We start from the raw sequence: 21,050 nt of genomic DNA, 5'->3' as shown, positions 1-21,050 counted from the left end.
AGCGTGAATACATACTTTTGTTAAGTGTTGTTATTCCTGTTGTTTAGTGGAGGAAATCAACTCTCCCTCTGCCATAAGCAGCTCCGTTTATGTACAAAATGATACAGGTGGGGAAGAAACAGCTGCTTTCAAAGAGAAGTTCTCTTACTTGAGGAATAATCACTCTTGTAGAGGCGGTGAATTACTGACAGGTCTTTCCCAACCACCCAGTTCTTTTAAGACTCAGCATTTTTAGCCACACCTGATGTGACACCAAGCCTACCTACGAAATATGCTGAAAATTAAGCTCAAGAGAGTCAAAAAATGAATTTCAGGCTGGAGAGATGGCTCAGTGGCTATCACTGGTTGCTTTTTCTGGAGGACCTGGGTTCAATTTCTTGCACCTGCATGGTGGATCAAAACCATCTATAACTCCAGTCCCATGGGATCCAATGCCTGCTCCTGGCCTCTGAAAGCATGTGTGATGACCAGCCATACATGTGGAAAAACATCTACACATATAAAAGTAAATAAAGAGGAATAATAAATGAATAATAAGTTAAAAGGCAATTTCAAAGACTGTTCAGACATTCAGGACAACTGTAAGACACTAGCTTATGACCATTCTGTGAAAATGTAGTCTCCATGTAATTGAGTACCAAGTTTTCTGTTGCTTTAGTAGGACATTTTCAAACCTCTTAAACTTAGGAAAACAAAAAATGTATTTGATTAACACTACTTTTCCTTCCTCATTTTAACTGTAGCACTGATCATGAAAACATCAACAGTGTTAGCGCTCATCTATTTCACACCAGTCAAAAGTCAATCATGGAGGGAGAAGGGTTCACAAGCCCAAACCCCTAACTGAGGTGCTATAGAGAGTTGGTGGCTTCAGGGGAAGGGGAGGACAGTCTTGTTTAAGGGTGTGGTCCCTGGTAGGTCAACCATTCTCCAGTGAATGTCCCCACATTCATGACTACCTACATATATACATATGTATTCATGTGGGTATAGGTATGTGTATTTGTATGTATGTATGTATGTATGTGTGTATGCATGTATGTATGTATGTGTGTATGTGTGTATGTATGTGTGTATGTATGTATGTATGTGTGTATATATGTGTGTATGTATGTGTGTATGTATGTATGTGTGTATGTATGTATGTATGTATGTGTGTATGTATGTATGTACGGGCAGCACAAATTTGACCCAGAGTGCTATCAAATATAAGGACATGAAACTGGGGGCATCAAGAGGTGGAGGAAGATCTGAGTGGAGTGTATGATGAATATGATAAAATATATTGCATGATATTTGATATTATCATATTAAGTAAAATAATTGTTTGAACCCTTGACACTTTGCCCTCATAGGTTTCTGGCTAACAAAAATAGTAATAGTTGCATTTTATGACTGCACTGGTAAGTGATGAATGTTTAAGTTGAATTTAAATTGCATTTACTTTTTTTTTAATCTGAAAGAAATAGAGCATGTCTTAAAGAAATAGAGTGTGGGAATACCTAGATTTATTGTAGCCTCTTTGCACTGTTCCTACATGTCTTAATGTGTAAGTCCAGTCTACTTATACATACTTCTAATATAAGCTGACATATATACCGGTTGAAAAATGAATTAAGAAATACAGTTCATATGCACATTGGAATATTATTCAACCATAAAATAAATGGAATCCTAGTATCTGTGGCAATAAGGGTAGGCAGGGGGCAGGGTGTCAAGGGAGTTAGGCAAACATAAGAAGCCAAACATTGAATATTTCACTCATATGTGGAAGGCAAAGTGTTTGATCTCACTGAAGTTGAGAGCACAATAGTCACAGAGGCTAGACAGGTTGGAAAAGAGGAAGAATAAGGTGAAATTAGAAAATGGGTATCAAAATACACTTATGAGGGAACAGTGAGTTCTCAGCAGAGTGAATGACCATGCTCACAACAGTTTGCTATGTATTTTATGAAGAAGACAGAGGAGTTAAAGAGTATCAATGTAAATGGATGATAAATTTGAATGGGGGTGGAAAACCTGCTACCCTGATTTGAATACAGACTTTGTCTATTGTATTAGGAGACTACATCACCAATAAATGTAGTGATTATGCCAATTAAACATTGAAGCAGAAGAAAATTGATTAACCTAAATTTTATTCCTTTAAGGAGAACAAATGTTCATGAAAAAGCACTAAACATTGTTTTTAAATCACAAATCAGGTTTATGCATCACCAGCTTTCCACATTTGACCCCAGAGCTTCTTCATAACCTTTTTGACCTCCTCATTTCTGAGGGTATAGATTAAAGGGTTCAACATAGGTGTCACCAGAGTGCAAAACACAGTCACAGCTTTGTCAGTGGGTAAGGAGGTCATGGGCCTTAGGTACAGGTATGAACAAGGTACAAAGAATAAGACAACAACAGTGACATGAGATGCACAGGTAGACAGGGCTTTGCGACGCCCTTCTGAACTGTGATTCCTCAGGGAGTGAAGGATGACTATATAGGAAGCAACCAGCATACAGAAAGTAAGTAAACACAGTGACCCGCTGTTTGCAGCAATCAGAGGCCCTAGAGTGTGAGTGTCAGTGCAGGCCAACTCCAGAAGTGGTATTAAATCACACATAAAGTGGTTGATGGTATTGGGGCCACAGAATGGTAACTGGGCCATAAATAAAGTCTGTATTCCTCCATGGATGAATCCCAAGATTACAGCAGCCACCACCAAGAATATACAGACATGTTTGTTCATGATGGTCATGTAGTGCAAAGGCTTGCAGATGGCTACATAGCGATCATAGGCCATAGCAATCAGCAAGATGATTTCATCAGCAGCAAAAAAGTGCTCAGCAAAAAGCTGAGTCATGCAGCCATTGAAGGATATGCTGCTCTTCTCAGAGATCAAGTCATAGATCATTTTGGGTGCTATGGAAGAAGAGTAGAAACCATCTATGATGGACAAGTAGGACAGAAAAAAGTACATGGGGGTAGCAAGGACTGGGCTGATGAAGATGGTGACTGAAATGAGCATGTTACCTGCCAGTGTGATCAAATAGATTATTAAGCACACAATAAATAAGAGTTTCTGCAAATCTGGGTCTTGAGTCAAGCCCAGGAGGATGAATTCTGTGACATTGTTCATCCTTTCAAACAGTTTAAATCAGGCTGTGGTCATAAAGTCATCTGAAAAAAGAGATAGATTGTCCCATTAATAATATTTTAAATACTAAATTGAAATAAATACCTTGTCATCTCATTGTTGTAATTGCTGAAATCGAAAGCTACATTTTTACTTTTATACCTAAGATCACTTTGCAGATAATTTTGAAGATGGAAAGTGGGTTAGCTTAGTATTAGTACTTTATTATAACACTAAAACAAAGCAAAGTCTAATTATAGTTGTTGACTGAAGTCAGCTGTGGATACGATGCTATACTAAAGAAACAAATCTTCCTAAATTGAAAGCACCTGCACTCTGTGGCTTACTGTTCTTGTCTACCACATGAATGCCATCCATGCACCTAAAGACAGACAGGGTTGCAGATTGAACCTTTTCCTTTTTGGATGTCAACAATCCTTCTTTATTACAGCTCTTTTAATGTAATTCATTTCACAGCCACAGGTTTCATGCCCAACTCACACCCACTCTTTCGTGTTCCTTTCATCTATATCTTTGAATGAATATATGTGTCACAAAGCCTCCCTAGAGGCCCTCAGTATTTATAAAGAAAATGTGTTTGAAGTTAAACTTTTATCATGTCTAGTAATATGCTTCTGTTAGGCCAAACTGTCTTCTACACTCACCTTTACAGATGAAATAACTGAGACTAAGGTCACCCTAAATTTATTATTGACAAGATATAAATGAGAAGATTAGCTAATATAGTGAGCATTTCCTTTTTGGAATAACTTCAGTGAAAATAAGATGAGCTTGTGCTTTTCATTGCCAAGTGCTAGAAAGTTTGAGGATATACAGTAGTGTGTTCTTTTAAATGAACTGTATTTGGCTTTTTAAGAGCTGCCAATGTTGGAATTTTAATCTTTCTCTGCCTCTTTCTCCTTCTTTCCTTATTATCTGTTTCAAAACGGCATATAATTTTTCCATCAGTTTTGGCTACCAAGCTCGGAATCCTGATCTCTCATCTCCTATAAAAGTGAGGAAAAACACATTTAGTTTTCAGATTGGCTAAGTCCCTGAGTGTCCCTGTTCTGTTCTAAGGTACTGAAGATGGGGGCTTTGTGGTTAATAATTCTTAATGGGTTTAATTCAATTACAAATCCTAACTTCAAAGTGGCTGTGTGGAATTGAGAAGGGGGAAAAACTTCAAGTGGTTGCAAACAGAACTGTTCACAGTGTACTTGCAAGATGTTTTTAGAAATGCCTTCTTTCTCAATACCATCTGATTTGGATGAATTACAGAAAACATTTTCTATGGATAACTTAATGTTATCATGTTACATTTATGAGTTTTCAGAGAAAATACTAAACTTTAAGTACTATATAACTACAAGTTCTCTTCAGTGAGAATAAGTTGTCTAACTCAAGTTAAACTGCTTAAAAATTTAAAGGAAAAGATGCAGTTTACACTGACCTGGGTCTAGTTGTTTGTGGATTCCTCTGTCTGTAGACTGAATACATCATTGTTTCTTTCCTCTGGAGATAGCACATACAATGTGGTATTCAGCAGACTCTATAAGCTGACACTGGAATTATTACATTTCTAGACACTCTCCAATTTAGGTATTATTGTCCATTTGGTTCACAATGTGAGCCAAGATTGCTCCAAATATAAGTTATAGAACAGCTCCTTGGGACATTTTAATAGTTCTAGGACCCAATTCTTATGACCGTTCTCTGTTTTCTCATTAAATTCAATCTAAATGAAAACATTAGTGAAATCAGAAAGTATCACTGTATATTATATTCAACTACCAAATAAGTAATTGAAAAAGCACTTGATTTTCTTTACATATTTGGCTTGGGCTTTGCTTCCTAAGAGTCCATGTACACTGCAGAGAGAATTCCTTTCATTCTTATCTCAAACTCGCCTTTATCTCTGTTTCCTTAGATACTCACCAACAGCAATAGCAGCATCCTCTAAACAAATCTTCATTTGTTGACATCTGCGTGCTTCTGTTGCTGGCTCACTGACCACTCTTCATCTTTTTGATTCTTTCTTGATCCTAAAAAAATCTTCAAATCACTGGCTCTCAACTTGTGAGTTGGGACTCCTTTGGGAGGGTTGCCTAGGACCATCAGAAAACACAGATATTTGCATTATGATTCATAACAGTAGCACAGTTACAGTTATGAAGTAGCAATGGAAATAATTTTATGGTTGGGAGTCGCCACAACATGAGGAACTGTAGTAAAGGGTCCAACTGCATTAGGAAGGTTGAGAACCACTGATTTAAATAGATTTCCACAGTCTTTAGAATCTGGTCGAGCTTTGGCCTCTCAAACACCCAGAGGATTGGTAATAGTTTCTGCTGCAGTCTTTGCCAAGGAAGCTGTCAAGATCTTTTGGTTATTCCCATTTGGTACCCACAAAGATCATTAGCAGGGCTAGTTTTAAATGCAGCAGGCATTAAGTAGGCATCTAGGTTGTAGTTTAGATGAAGATGAGTTGCAAGACTTTGAAAGCTTCCTTCTAGGGCTTGTTGGCTGATTGTGACATTGTGGAAGCTGGACTAGGAATGGAAATGTCAGCATTCGAGATGATGTGCTTTATTGCTATTATAGATTGTGATTTGTTTTATTTTATTTTACCAGTGAATGACTAAAGAGATTAAATGTCAGGATTCTCAGCACCAATGATTGTGTAGAAATTAAGAAAAGTCATAGACTGCCACATTCTCCTGCTAAACCAAGGGGAATGTATCTTTTGTTCTCTACTCCATTGGCAGAGGATGCTGAAGCTTAGCATTAGGTCCTATGCTCTAGACTAGTAGCCATTGGGGAAGTCACACAGCCAAACACTTGTGTAAAAATACATCAGTTAATGAAGAGAAGCACAGGAGCATTGTAGAAAGGAGAATCTACTATCTCTCTCCTCCAGATTCTGAGCTGAAAAAGAATTGACTGCATTTGCAAATGGAATCCTCTTTCTTCGTTATCAACTTTTGATTTTAAATATAATTAACAGATAATTCCAGGGCTTGCAAAGCAAAGCTTTTTGTTCCATAGCTAATGGTTTGTTTGTTTGTTTTTTGTGCCTTTGTTTGCCACCAACCTCACTCATGGGCTCCTCTTACTTTTTTTTTCTAAAGTCATTTATATATATGGTTATATGCATATTTCTACATATGCATATATATATGTATAGCCATAGGATCCTGTTTTAACCAGTTGAATTGCCAAGTTAAGTGACATTAAGCACATTCATAGTACTGTAAGCCATCTAATCATCAACTTCTAAAAAACATTCTTGTTTTTCTTATTCTTTAAGCAGTTATTTATTCAGTTATCTTTCTTTTTCTAGGTCCCTGGCAGCTACTGTGCTAGTTTCTGTCTAGGTGAATCAGTTCATGCTAGACACAATATATATTGAAATTACACAGTATCTGTCCTTTACCTATATCCTTGTGAGGGTGGTGGTGCTAGGGATTTGAAACCATGGCGTTGATAGCACACAAGTACTCTGTTCTCAAGCTTCACACACAACCCTCTTTGTGTATGTCCTATTTCATCTATTGTACTGAATTTTAGGTTACTTTGTATTGGTGTACATTCCAGAACTTGATTAGTTTTTGAGATTGACTCAGTAATAAAGGGTTTCCTTGAAAGGCAATCTTAGAAGTAGATGACGTCACAGATCAATTCTGCCAAATATTTATAGAACTAGTATTGATTTTCAAAAATATTTTCATTTTAAGATAATCCAGACTCAAAAAGACAAAAATTGCTGTTTCCAATATGTAGATCTTAGTTTGTAGTTATATGTATGCATAAATAAAGAGACAAGTATGGTTATAGTCTATGAAATTGGACAGGAGATCACAAGAGGTGCTAAGGAAGATTGGGGAGAGCAATATGGTAAAGTTGACTTGAAAGCAGAAAGCATTCTATAAAGAGTGTAGGGGTGTGAAGGGAGGGTCATGTGTTAGGAGAATGAGAGGGAGAATCATAGGAATAAACTGTGTTTAAAATGCCATAGACTAAACTCATACTGTGTATGCTAATTAAATTAAAAACAACAACAACAACAGAATCATGATCTACTTTCGAATGATAAGTTGACACAGGTTAAAAGTCAGTTACTGCCTAAGAGAAGATACTTGCAGTCTGTCCTGTAATGGACAAAGTGGAATGCAAAAGTCACTTCTACAAAGACAATAGCAAAGTTAATCAACCAATAGATGAACAGATGAATAAATGAAGACCCTATAGTTCAGAGATGCATATATGATAAACATATTGTCATAAGATGTGCAGCTTCAGTTCAAGACACTTGACTTTGACAGTGTCGGTATCATCAAAGATGAGAACTGGCAGCCATCTCCCACACTGCTGGTAACATACCCACTACAAGAAGTCATTTGATAGTGTCTATGTATTAAAAAGTAAAACTTAAATACTTGGTTTTCTTAAAGAGTTTTAGGAAACTTCATCATGAATGTGCCATGGAAACATGTACAATATATTTACCACAGATGTTTTTGTAATAAAACATGTTTGTGTTTTTTTTTTTGGGTGATAAAACAGAGAAATAGTTAAGTAGGAGAATTCTTCAATAACATATAGCTGATATGATGGGTTATTTTATAGCAATGAAAAGAAAGTGAAATCAGATGTATACTTATCCACCAATAGAGATGGGTCTTGAAAACAATACAGGGTAAAACAGTAATTGAAGGCCGATGCAACACTGGTAGTGCTGGTACATGACTGTAATCCTAGCACTTGGGAGTGGAGACAAGAGGAGCTTTTTTTATTATTAATTAAATTTATCCATTTATTTTACATCCCAACTGCAGTTTCCCCTCCCTCCTCTCCTCCCAATCCCCCACCTCCCTCAATCCACTCCTCCTCTTTTTCTGTTCAGAAAGGGACAGGCCTCCCATAGGTGTCAACAAAGCATGGCATATCAAGTTGAGGTAGGACTAAGCTCCTCCCCTTGTATTAAGGCTGGGCAAGGCAACCCAGCATTAGGAACAGGTTCCTGGAAGTCAGTCAAAGCTTTAGGAACAGGTCCTGTTCCCACCACTAGGAGTCCCACAAGTAGATCAAGCTACACAACTGTCACACATATGTAGAGGGCCTAGTCAGTCCCATGCATGCTTCCCAGCTGTCAGTTCAGATGCTGTGAACTGCTGTGAGTCCAGGTTAGTTGTTTCTGTGGATTCCCTTGTGATGACCTTGACCTCCCTAGGTCATACAATCCTTCCTTCCTCTCCTCCCTCTTCCTCCCTGCTCCTCCTTCTGGTCCTCCTCCTGCTCTTCCTTCTCCTCCTCTTCCTGATTCTCCTCTTGCTCCTCCTCCAACCCTCCTTCTCCTATTGAATTGAAGGCTGTCACTATGAGCCTCCATGAGGTTCTCTTGGGTTGGCCTGCTATTCTGAGTACTCCCTCCTCTCAGCCCAGTGCTTGGCTGTGGATCTCTGCATATATTTCCATCAGTTACTGGACAAATGCTGTTTGAAGACAGTTGGAGTAGTTACCAATCTGGTTACAGGAGACGGCCAGTTCAGGCTACCTATACACTGTTGCTAGGAGTCTTACATAGGGGTCATCCTTGCAGATTCATTGGAGTTTCCCTTGCATCAGGTTTTTACCTGACCCCCAAATGCTCCCTTCACCAAATCATCATTTTCATTTTCTCCCTCTCCATCCTCCCATCAACCAGATCCCACATGTTCCCATCCCCACCTGCTCCCAGTCTACTCAGGAGATCAAAAGAGGAGACTTTTACATTTTAAAACTTCATTAAAATACAGACTCGCATTTACAAATGATCTTTAAGCGGAAAAAATAAAAGTAAGTAGACATGGTACTCATAAGAATGATAATTATTTAAGCTTTGTGGAAAATATATTGGGCAATAAGAAGACAACAGTCCCTGTGCTTCTTCCAATAATGGTCTCGATATCTCTTGCTCATATAATCCCTCCTCTCTCTCGCCGATTGGACTCCTGGAGCTCCACCAGGGGTTTGGCCTTGGATCTCTGCATCTGCTTCCACCAGTCACTGGATGAGAGTTCTATCATGGCAGTTAGGGTGTTTGGCCATCCCATCACCAGAGTAGGTCAGTTCAGGCTTTCTCTCAACCATTGCAAGTAGTCTATAGTGGAGGTATCTTTGTGGATTTCTGGGGACCTCTATAGCACTCTGCTTCTTCCTATTCCCATGGGGTCTGCATTTATCATGGTGTCACTTTCCAGGGGATATTTTGCCTTGGAGAAGGTGGGAATCGGGGGTGGATTGTGGGGGAAGGCTGGGGAGTGGGAGGAGGACAGGGGAATCTGTGGCTGACATGTAAAATTAAATTAATTATAAAATAAAAAAAGAAGACAACAGTCATATTTGAGATTTTCTATGCCACAACATTATTCTATAGTCATGGAAAGCTACTTAAAACAGTTTTTTTTTCACCTTTTCAATACCTGTCCATCAACTGGGGGATTTCTTTACCTCCTCCTGTTCCTGCTTCTGCTCCTCCCTCTGCTCCCCCTCCTGCTCCTCCTCCTCCTGGTCCCCCTCCTGCTCCTCCTACTGCTCCTCCTCCTGCTTCTTCTCCTGCTCCCCTCCTGCTCCTCCTCCTTCTAGTCCTCCTCCTGCTTCCCTCCTGCTCCTTTTCCTGCTCCCCCTACTGCTTCTCCTCTTGATCCTGCTTCTCCTGCTCCTCCTCCTGTTCCTCCTCCTGTTCCTCCTCCTGCTCCTCCTCCTGTTCCTCTTGCTTCTCCTTCTCCTGCTCCTCCTTCTCCTACCCTACTTCTCCTATTGAATTGAAGGCTGTCACTATGAGCCTCCATGAGGTTCTCTTGGGTTGGCCTGCAATTCTGAATCTTTAGAAAGATGTTCCTTTTCTTTTTTTTTTTTCTTCTGTTTGTTTTGGATGCTGAGCAGAGCAAGTGTGCTTTCTGGTATTCTGGATTTCCTTACTCTTTCTTGAGTGCTATTCCCTCTGCCATGTGGCTGGCTTCCCTGCTGGCTTAATCCAAATGACATGGCTTTTTCTCCTTTTCATCTTCTCCCTTTGAGCAGCTACCAACATTTATAGCTTGCTACTCTTGGATTTTTCTTCTAAACCCCAATAAAATTGTCTTCAAGTTAAAAAAAAGACAGTGAACACACAATTCTTGTATTCTTGTTCTGCTTACACTCAGGAGAAGCAGCAAGAAGGTAGATGAAGAAGGAAGATTTTATGTTACAGAACTGTTGACCAAAATTTTATCTAAGCTCAACTACTTTAGAGCCAATCTTAGTTATAATTTAAGCGTTACTATCACAAAATACAACAATGTGAGTTAATGCATATGTAATTAGCATGGTTTAATATTTTATTATCACCTTCACCATCAAACCATTATAACAATGATCATCACTCTTAACATCATTTCACTCTTCAAAGAAATTTTCAATTTTACTTTTTTGAGAATTTCATACACAAAGCACTGTATTTCTATTATTTCTAACCCCTCTCTCTTGTACCCCTGCCTATTCTTTTTTTAAATTCATCATCTCATTTATAGTTAATGTTACATATACGTTTAATATAACTTACTGAATCCAATTAGTGTTGTGTGTATGTCTCCTTCTTGCTTTACCTTATTGCATTTCTCAGTTGGTTTTGCTCTGTGAACTAAAATTATACCTTTAAAAGAGATGAGTTTGATTTTTAAAAGCATATTGCTGTGGAATAATCTTTTTGCACACTGTGAAGATGTGTCTTTACCAAGGAGCCTTCTGATTGGTTTAATAAAGAGCTAAATGACCAATAGCTAGGCAAGAGGTATAGGTGGAACTTTCGGGTATAGAGAAGATTCTGGGAAGAAGAGATGCCGAGAAGCCAGTCAGATGTGGAACAAGTTGGACACACAGAATGGGATAGAGGTAAAAGCCATGTGGCAGAACATAGATTAATAAAAACATAGGTTATTTTAAGTCATAAGAGCTAGTTAGGAACAAGCCTAAGTTATAGACTGAGCTTTCATAATTAATAAGTCTCCTTGTCATTACTTGGAAGTTGGCTGGCAGGACAGAGAAAGACTTGTTACATATTGCTGCTTTCATATGTTTGCAAGATGGGCATTCATGGGAAATCACAGTCTGGTACCTGTACTTTTTGATGTCCTGTATATGATCTGACCTGTCGCAAAGTCTGAAAACACGGAAAATACTGTCAGTGGGAGATAGTGCAATCCCTAGATTGGATATATTTCTGAGCTCCCCACAGAAGCCACAAGCTTAGCGCAGAGGAAAACCTGGTCCTGATTCTGGTGTGTCCCGTCTCCTCCTTCCTTCAGAGGACCAAGAGAGAGGAGGATCCTGGGTGGTTTCTCATGTTTCCCCAAAGAAAACCTTCTTTTATAAAAAAATGTGAGTTGGCATACATACAAAATGATGGACTACACTACGGCATTTTTATACATGCTTTCTTCTCACGTGTCTCCTCCCTACTACTCTCTCTTACCTGCCTTTTCTCAAATCATTGGCCTCCCTCCTCCCCAGGCCCCACAGTGTACATCTGATTTCATGTCATATGTATTCCACTGAGAACTTTTGAACTCAAGTTTTTCTTTTTTAGCAACATTTTGAATTGGCATATGTTCATTGTGCACAGTACTGAATTTCATAAAGACTTTTCCATATGAGTATACAGTGTACTTTGAACATACTCCCCCGGTATCTCCATCCTTACTTTTCTCATCCCTCTCTCTCCTCTTTCTTACTCTAGAGAGTTTTCTTCTACTCTCACGTCATACACACATAAACATATGATTATATGTTTACATATATATATATATATAACCTAGGCTTCACAAATGAGAGAAACATGTTGTCTTTCTTCCTTAGTTTGATTAATATGATTATCTTCTGTTGCATCCATTTATTATAAATGACATAAGTTCTTTCTTTATGGCTGAAAAATTCCATTGTTTAAACAAATCATATATTACTGTCTTTATTTTTGGCAGTTCCACACATATACATATTGTGCTGTGATCATATGCACTGCCACTAACTCCCTTATGCTCCCCTCACTCCTGCTGACCTCTGTACTAACTAGTCCATTGCCACTTTCATGTCTTTATTTTTATATAGGTCTTATGCAGTAGCCTCAGCTGTTGTGTGTTCAAGATTGCACTGACCATGTCATATGCACAAGACAGCATTTCATAGCTCCTATCTATCCTCTGGCTCTTTCTTTTTTTTTCTCTTTTTCCACAATGTTCCCTGGGTCTTGGGAGGGGTGATGAAGATGTCTTGTTTAGGATTGAGCACTTTCAATCACTTATTCTCTGAACTTTAGTTATGAGGCTCTGTGTTAACAATTGCCCACTACAAGACAGAAGTGTCTATCAATCATGGTGAAAGCATCACTAATCTGTGAGGATAAATATAAGTATTTAAAAAGGAGTTCAACTACATGTCTATTTAGCAAATCATGAGTAGTAACATCTCTCTCTCTCAAGCCTGTAACTCCTTTCAGTCATAGGTGTTTTACTAGGTTTACAGAACCAGATCCACATTCCTGTACAAGAATGACCCAATCAGAAAGCAGTTGGTTACCTCTAAAACAGTCTTGCCACTATTGAACGAGTGCACACACCTTGCTTTGGCTGGTTGGAATTAGCATACAGCATCCACAGATGGGTAAGACCATTGATGATTTTTCTCATAGAGTGTCCTCTATTGCAACTTTTGGCCCTGTGAATGTTGATCAGCTGGGAAGAAGTTTTCAGTTCAATTCCAGCTTGATTTCCCCGTGTCTTGTATTCAAACTGCAACCTTTTAAATTCAACAAAAGGTTCTTGCAAACAGTTCTATTTGGCCACCAAAAGTGGTGTCAGTAATTTGTGTTGTTTGGGAAAGCTTCAAAGATCCCTCAACAACAGCTCAAACATCCTGCATGTTACTGGAAATTATTTCGAAAATAAATTTTTGTACAATATATTCTGACCACAGTTTCCCCTCTCTCTGGTCATCCCAGAACCTCCTCCTCAAACTCCATACCCTTCTTTCTCTCTTTATAAACCCAACAGGCACCAAACACCAAATAAACCAGAATAAAAAAAAAAAACCAGAGCAAATGAAAAACATGAAACACACTTATACACATGGACACTACACACACACACACACACACACACACACACACACACACACACACACACCAGAGCAAATGAAAAACATGAAACACACACAAACACAGAGCAAATGAAAAATATGAAACACACATACATGGCCACTACACACACACACACACACACACACACACACACACACACACACACATACACACACAGACACACAGCATGAATCTCAAAGAGTCTTATTACACACACACCACAAAACAAAACCCATAAAAAAGCCAAAATTGGAAACCATAATATAAAAGCGAAATGTAGTAAGACAAAAAAATACGCAAATAAAGCAGGATGAGGCATAAAGTCTATAAAAATACTAGGGAGTTCATTTTGTGTTTGTCATCCACTGTTGGGCATAGGCCCTAACCTGAAGTGTGGTTAATGTACCCGGTGAGACTTCTTTGGAGAGAACTAATTTTTCCTTTGCAAGCTGATGTCAGTTGGAGATAGCTTCTTGGTTAGGGTTGGAAGTTCATGTCCACTCCCCCTTCTCAGCCTGGGACCCTGTCTGAATTGAACCTGTACAATGCTCTATGTGCTGCCACAGTCTCTGTGAGTTCACATGTGCACCAGTCTTGTGTTGGGAAGACACTGCTTCCTTGGAGTCATCCATGCCATCTGGCTCTCACAATCTTTCTCTCTCCTCCTTCACATAGATCACTGAATCCTGAAGGGAGAGGTCTGATGAAGACATTGCATTTAGGACTGGGTGTTCCAAGGTCTCTCATTCTCTGTACACTGTCCTGTTGTGGGCCTCTGTGTTAGTTCCCACCTATTGCAGGAGGAATCTTCTCTTATGATGTGTGAGTGAGGTACAGGTCTATGGGTATAGCAGAATGGCATTGGGAGTCATTTTTATCACTTTATTCCTTTAGCAGAGCAATAGTATTTGATTTCCCCTAGGCCGATGGGCATGGTGGGATTTTTTTGTTGGGTAAACTATGGCTTCTGAGAGTAGCATTATCTACTTGTTAAACTCTTATTAAATTATGTCACTTGTATGTATGTTTCCAGCACTGACCATTTGGTATTGGATAATCAATTGATGTGCTCCTTCCTTCCTGGAGAAGACTGTTTCTCCAGCTTTCAGCATTCCTTCATTGCCTGTTGTACTTTGTGTAGGTTTGAGTTCTCTGGGCCTTTGCCTTGTCCACACTACCATGTCTATTGCTATTTTCCTTGTTCAGCTCACGTTGAGGCAATCATGTCCGTGAGACTTCATGGGTGTAGTTTTGGACATTACTAGGAGACACAATCTCAGAGCAAAGTCCCTGCTACTTTGGCTCTTACAATCTTTCTGTCAATTCTTCATTATATAGACTGAGCAGTTTGTATTTATGTATTTAGGGATATACATATGGATATACATAATGTATGTAACAGTAATTATTAACAAAAAAGAGATCAGGAATTTAAAAGAAAGCAAACAGGGTTATACATGAGGGTTTGGAGGGAGAAAAGGGAGGGAGCAATGATGCATTATAATCTCAAAAAATAAAATATGTAATTAAAAACAAGCAAAAATACAAATAAAATTAAGCAGCAAAAAATCAACCAATAGTGACTTTGACTCAGGTTAGGCTATGGTCCCCTTTCGTTAGTTTATAAAGTCACAGGTTTCCACAGGGTTTTTCATGCATCCTTAGTTTCTGCTTGTCCCTCCCCATCACTCTCACTTTCCCCCATCCCCGCCCCATTTAAACATTTCAATCTCTAGTATCTACACATCTGCTCTCACATCATGTGTGTTTTCCTATTCCTCCTCTCCAAACCCCTCCCCTTTTCATACCTTCTTGATTTCTTTTCTTGCTTTCAGGGATCTATCTGTAGGGACTTTAACTTAAATACAGAAATGTAAACATTTAAACTAGGATCCACATGTGAAAGAGAACATACAGTATTTGTCACTATGGATCTGGGTTATCTCATTCCATATATTATTTTTTAGAATCAATTATTTATATGAGAATTGTTTATATTCATTTTTCTTTAGTGTGGAATAAAAATCCATTGTGTATCTTGCCACATTTTCATCATCCATTCACAAGTGATAGGCACCTTGGTTAATCCTATGTCTCACCTCGTGTGAATAGAGCAGCAACTAACACAAATGTACAGATATCTCTGTTGTGGGTTAGAGTCCTCTGAGGAAATGCCTAGGAGTGTTACAGCAGGGACATTGTTCTATTTTTAGTTTTTTTGAAAAAACCCTCTTTTCCACAGTGGCTGTACTAGTTTACCCTTCCACCAAGGTGAATAAGGGTTCCCCTTTCCCTGGTTCCTCCTCAGCATTTGTTGCCATTTGTTTGACCTCATTGAATTTGAGGACAGAGTAAAGGTCACTACAAGCTAGAAAGGGTGAGAAAGAAGAGGAAGATTTTGAGCTGGGGAAACAAATTCCAACATAGAAATACATTCTAAGCAGACTAGGGTGACAGTAGTTCCTAATAATTTATTTTAGACAGTATGCAAAATTGGAACAAAGAAATGATAATTTTTTAATGTCACAGAAATTCTTATCATTCTGATGTGTTCATACACATTTTCTACATGTGTTATTATATTGTTCCTATTACATTAGTATGAAAGTCATCCATGTGTTAATTCTGATGCACAGTTTAATAGACATATCAATTTAAATCATTTAGGGAAAAGAAATCCATATAGAGTATCACTAGATATTACTATCTAAATATAGAAAATCACTGGACTTCTTTAATCTTTGTTTGACCTTATTTGACCCAAGAGTTTCTTAAGAACCTTCTTGACCTCCTCATTTCTGAAGGTATAGATTAAAGGGTTCAACAGAGGTGTCACCAGGGTGTAAAACACACTCACAATTTTGTCAATGGGGAAGGAAATCATTGGTCTTACATACAAGTATGAGCAAGGTACAAAGAATAAGACAACAACAGAGACATGAGAGATACAGGTAGACAGGGCTTTTCGACGTCCTTCTGAACTGTGTTTCCTCAAGGAGTGAAGGATGACCATATAGGAAGCAATCAGCATACAGAAAATGAGTAAACACATTGACCCACTGTTGGCAGCAATCATGGGCCCCAGAGTATGAGTGTCAGTGCAGACCAACTCCAGAAGTGGTATTAAATCACATATAAAGTGATTAATGGTATTGGGGCCACAGAAGGGCAACTGCGCTATAAATGTAGTCTGTATCATTCCATGAACAAATCCCACAATTCCAGCTGCTACCACCAAGGAAACACACACAGGTCTTCTCATGATGGTCATGTAATGCAAAGGCTTGCAGATTGCTATATAACGATCATAGGCCATGGAAATCAGCAAGATGATTTCAGCCCCAGCGAAAAAATGCTCAGCAAAAAGCTGAGTCATGCAGCCATTGAAGGATATGCTGCTCTTCTCAGAGATCAAGTCATAGATCATTTTGGGTGCTATGGAAGAAGAGTAGAAACCATCTATGATGGACAAATAGGACAGAAAAAAGTACATGGGAGTAGAGAGGGCTGGGCTGATGAAGATGGTGACTGAGATGAGCATGTTACCTGCCAGTGTGAGCAAATAGACTATTAAGCACACAATAAATAAGAGTTTCTGCAGATCTGGGTCTTGAGTCAAGCCCAGGAGGATGAATTCTGTGACATTGCTCATCCTTTCTGTCAGTTTAGTTCAGGCTGTGAGCATATGGTCATCTGAAAAGAAACCATAGGTTGTCCTAGTGATGATATTTAAAATGAAACAGTGAAATACTACATCAACTCAATACTTCTGGTCCCTGAGATGTAGCTGCATTTCTGCTCACCTCTGTAGATAGTGTCACACCCCATGCAGTTGTAAGGAACAGAAGTAGGTTGAATGAATTTTTGTGGAATAGTAACATGACTTTCCAAATACTATAAAAATCCTTTTTCTCCTATTGGGTTGCCTTGTCCAGCCTCAATATGAGGGCTTTTACTTTGTCTTGTTGTTTCTTGTTATGTTTTGTTGTGATTTCATGTCTTGGAGGCCTGATCTTTTTCTGAAGAGAAAAATGAGTGGAGTGGATCTGTTAAGTGGCAGGGGAGGTGGTGGGGAACTAGGAGGAGTGGAGGGAGGTGAAACTGAGGTTGGGATGTATTGTATGAGAGAAGAATCAATTTTTTTCAATAAAAAAGAAGCCTAAATGTCATTATAATTGATGACATAGGTGAATTCTAAATTCTAACCAGTCCTTCACATGGCTTGTTTTATTGTGTTTTTTGAGGGTAAATATCAGTATCAATTATTTTGAAGTTATGTTTGTGTACTAATATCAATTCACAAATACCAATGTTCTATGAAACCAATTGTACATAATATACTAAAGAAACAAATCTTCCTAAATTGAAAGCACCTGCACTCTGTGGCTTACTGTTCTTGTCTACCATATGAATGCCATCCATGCACCTAAAGACAGACATGGCTGCAGACTGGACCTTTTCCTTTCTGGATGTCAACAATCCTTCTTTATTACAGCTCTTTTAATGTAATTCATTTCATGGCCACAGTTTTCATGCCCAACTCACACCCACTATTTGGTGTTCCTTTCATCTATATCTTTGAATGAATACATGAAAGTGGCACAAAGTCTCCCTAGAGGCCCTCAGTATTTATAAAGAAAATGTGTTTGAAGTTAAACTTCTATCATGTCTAGTAATATGCTTCTGTTAGGTCAAACTGTCTTCTATACTCACCTTTACAAATGAAATAACTGAGACCAAGGTCACCCTAAATTTATTATTGACAAGATATAAATGAGAAGATTAGCTAATATAGTAAGCTTTCCTTTTTGGGATAACTTCAGTGAAAATAAGATGAGCTTGTACTTTTCATTGCCAAGTGCTAGAAAGTTTGAGGATGTACAGTAGTGTGTTCTTTTAAATGAACTGTATTTGGCTTTTCAAGACCTGACAGTGTTGGGATTTTAATCTTTCTCTGCCTCTCTCTCCTTCTTTCCTTATTATCTGTTTCAAAACGGCATATAATTTTTCCATCAGTTTTGGCTACCAAACTCGGAATCCTGACCTCTCATCTCCTATAAAAGTGAGGGAAAACAATTCGGTTTTCAGATTGGCTAAGTCCCTGAGTGTCCCTGTTCTGTTCTAAGGTACTGAAGATGGGGGCTTTGTGGTTAATAATTCTTAATGGGTTTAATTCAATCACAAATCCTAACTTTAAAGTGGCTGTGTGGAAATCATGAGAAGGGGGAAAATGTGGTTACAAACAGAACTGTGCACAGTGTACTTGCAAGACATTTTTAGAAATGCCTTCTTTCCCAACACCACCTGATTTGGATGAATTACAGAAAACATTTTCTATGGATAACTTAATGTTATCATGTTACATTTATGAATTTTCATAGGAAATACTAAACCTTAAGTACTATATAACTACAAGTTTTCTTCAGGAAAATAAGTAGTCTAAGTCAAGTTAATCTTCTTAAAAACTTAGAGGAAAAGATGTAGTTTACACTGACTTAGGTCTAGTTGGTTGTGGATTCCTCTCTTTGTAAATTGAATACATCATTGTTTCTTTCCTCTGGGGATAGCATATACAGCATGGTATTCAGAAGACCCTATAAGCTGACACTGGAATTATTACATTTCTAGACACTCTCCAATTTAGGTATTATTGTCCATTTGGTTCACAATGTGAGCCAAGATTGCTCCAAATATAAGTTATAGAACAGCTCCTTGGGACATTTTAATAGTTCTAGGACCCAATTCTTATGACCGTTCTCTGTTTTCTCATTAAATTCAATCTAAATGAAAACATTATTGAAATCAGAAAGTATCACTGTATATTATATTCAACTACCAAATAAGTAATTGAAAAAGCACTTGATTTTCTTTACATATTTGGCTTGGGCTTTGCTTCCTAAGAGTCCATGAACACTGCAGAGAGAATTCCTTTCATTCTTATCTCAAACTCGCCTTTATCTCTGTTTCCTTAAATACTCACCAGCAGCAATAGCAGCATCCTCTAAACAAATCTTCATTTGTTGACATCTGCGTGCTTCTGTTGCTGGCTCACTGACCACTCTTCATCTTTTTGATTCTTTCTTGATCCTAAAACATCTTCAAATCACTGGCTCTCAACTTGTGGGTTGGGACTCCTTTGGGAGGGTTGCCTAGGACCATCAGAAAACACAGATATTTGCATTATGATTCATAACAGTAGCACAGTTACAGTTATGAAGTAGCAATGGAAATAATTTTATGGTTGGGAGTCGCCACAACATGAGGAACTGTAGTAAAGGGTCCAACTACATTAGGAAGGTTGAGAACCACTGATTTAAATAGATTTCCACAGTCTTTAGAATCTGGTCGAGCTTTGGCCTCTCAAACACCCAGAGGATTGGTAATAGTTTCTGCTGCAGTCTTTGCCAAGGAAGCTGTCAAGATCTTTTGGTTATTCCCATTTGGTACCCACAAAGATCATTAGCAGGGCTAGTTTTAAATGCAGCAGGCATTAAGTAGGCATCTAGGTTGTAGTTTAGATGAAGATGAGTTGCAAGACTTTGAAAGCTTCCTTCTAGGGCTTGTTGGCTGATTGTGACATTGTGGAAGCTGGACTAGGAATGGAAATGTCAGCATTCGAGATGATGTGCTTTATTGCTATTATAGATTGTGATTTGTTTTATTTTATTTTACCAGTGAATGACTAAAGAGATTAAATGTCAGGATTCTCAGCACCAATGATTGTGTAGAAATTAAGAAAAGTCATAGACTGCCACATTCTCCTGCTAAACCAAGCGAATGTATCTTTTGTTCTCTACTCCATTGGCAGAGGATGCTGAAGCTTAGCATTAGGTCCTATGCTCTAGACTAGTAGCCATTGGGGAAGTCACACAGCCAAACGCTTGTGTAAAAATACATTAGTTAATGGAGAGAAGCACAGGAGCACTGTAGAAAGGAGAATCTACTATCTCTCTCCTCCAGATTCTGAGCTGAAAAAGAATTGACTGCACTTGCAAATGGAATCCTCTTTCTTCGTTATCAACTTTTGATTTTAAATATAATTAACAGATAATTCCAGGGCTTGCAAAGCAAAGCTTTTTGTTCCATAGCTAATGGTTTGTTTGTTTGTTTTTGTGTCTTTGTTTGCCACCAACCTCACTTATGGGCCCCTCTTACTTTTTATTTCTAAAGTCATTTATATGTATGGTTATATACATATTCCTACATATTCATATATATATCCATAGGATGCTGTTTTAATCAATTGAATTGCAAAGTTAAGTGACATTAAGCACATTCATATTACTGTAAGTCATCTTGATCATCAATTTCTAGAAAACTTCCTTGTATTTCTTATTCCTTAAGCAGTTAGTTATTCACTTATCTTTTTTTTTTAAAAAAATATTTTTATTTTATAATTAATTTAATTTTACATATCAGCCACAGATTCCCCTATCCTCCCTCCTCCCATCCTCCTGCCTTTCCCCTCAATCCACCTCCCATTCCCACCTCCTCCAAGGCAAGGTCTCCACTGGGGAGTCAGCTCAGCCTGGTAGATTCAGTTGAGGTAGGTCCAGTCCCCACCAAGGCTGAGCAAAATGTCTCAGCATAGGCCCTAGGTTCCAAAAAGCCAGCTCATGCACCAAGGACAGGTGCTGGTTCCACTGCCTGGGGGCCTCACAAAGAGTTCAAGCTAATCAGCTGTCTCACTTATCCAGAGGGCCTGGTCCAGTTCCATGGGGGTTCCTAAGCTATTGGTTCACTAGTTGGCTATTTGTCCCAGGGCTTTCTTTT

At 38.5% G+C, this 21,050-nt stretch overlaps 2 protein-coding genes across 2 annotated transcripts; both read right to left on the bottom strand.

Moving 5' to 3' along the window:
- Nucleotides 1-2,206: 2,206 nt before the first annotated feature.
- Nucleotides 2,207-3,136, bottom strand: LOC128100940 (olfactory receptor 4C45-like). The gene has a single exon (XM_052723676.1). The coding sequence runs from the start codon at nucleotides 3,125-3,127 to the stop codon at nucleotides 2,207-2,209; it is 921 nt and encodes a 306-aa protein (XP_052579636.1). The 5' UTR covers nucleotides 3,128-3,136.
- Nucleotides 3,137-16,011: 12,875 nt separating this feature from the next.
- Nucleotides 16,012-16,941, bottom strand: LOC128100939 (olfactory receptor 4C45-like). Its single transcript, XM_052723675.1, has one exon. It carries the CDS (start codon nucleotides 16,927-16,929, stop codon nucleotides 16,012-16,014), a length of 918 nt encoding a protein of 305 aa, XP_052579635.1. The 5' UTR covers nucleotides 16,930-16,941.
- Between the last annotated feature and the right edge of the window lie 4,109 nt (nucleotides 16,942-21,050).

The sequence above is a fragment of the Peromyscus californicus genome, unplaced genomic scaffold (assembly GCF_007827085.1).
Source record: "Peromyscus californicus insignis strain IS unplaced genomic scaffold, ASM782708v3 Scaffold_7__1_contigs__length_154581171, whole genome shotgun sequence".
NCBI classification, from domain to species: domain Eukaryota; kingdom Metazoa; phylum Chordata; class Mammalia; order Rodentia; family Cricetidae; genus Peromyscus; species Peromyscus californicus.
The sequence above is the reverse complement of the archived record's forward strand: the minus strand, read 5'-3'. Positions and strand labels throughout refer to the sequence as shown.

Coding starts and splice junctions, on each gene's coding strand:
- LOC128100939 (XM_052723675.1), bottom strand. CDS start 16,929: ATGAGCAATGTCACAGAATTCATCCTCCTGGGCTTGACTCAAGACCCA.
- LOC128100940 (XM_052723676.1), bottom strand. CDS start 3,127: ATGAACAATGTCACAGAATTCATCCTCCTGGGCTTGACTCAAGACCCA.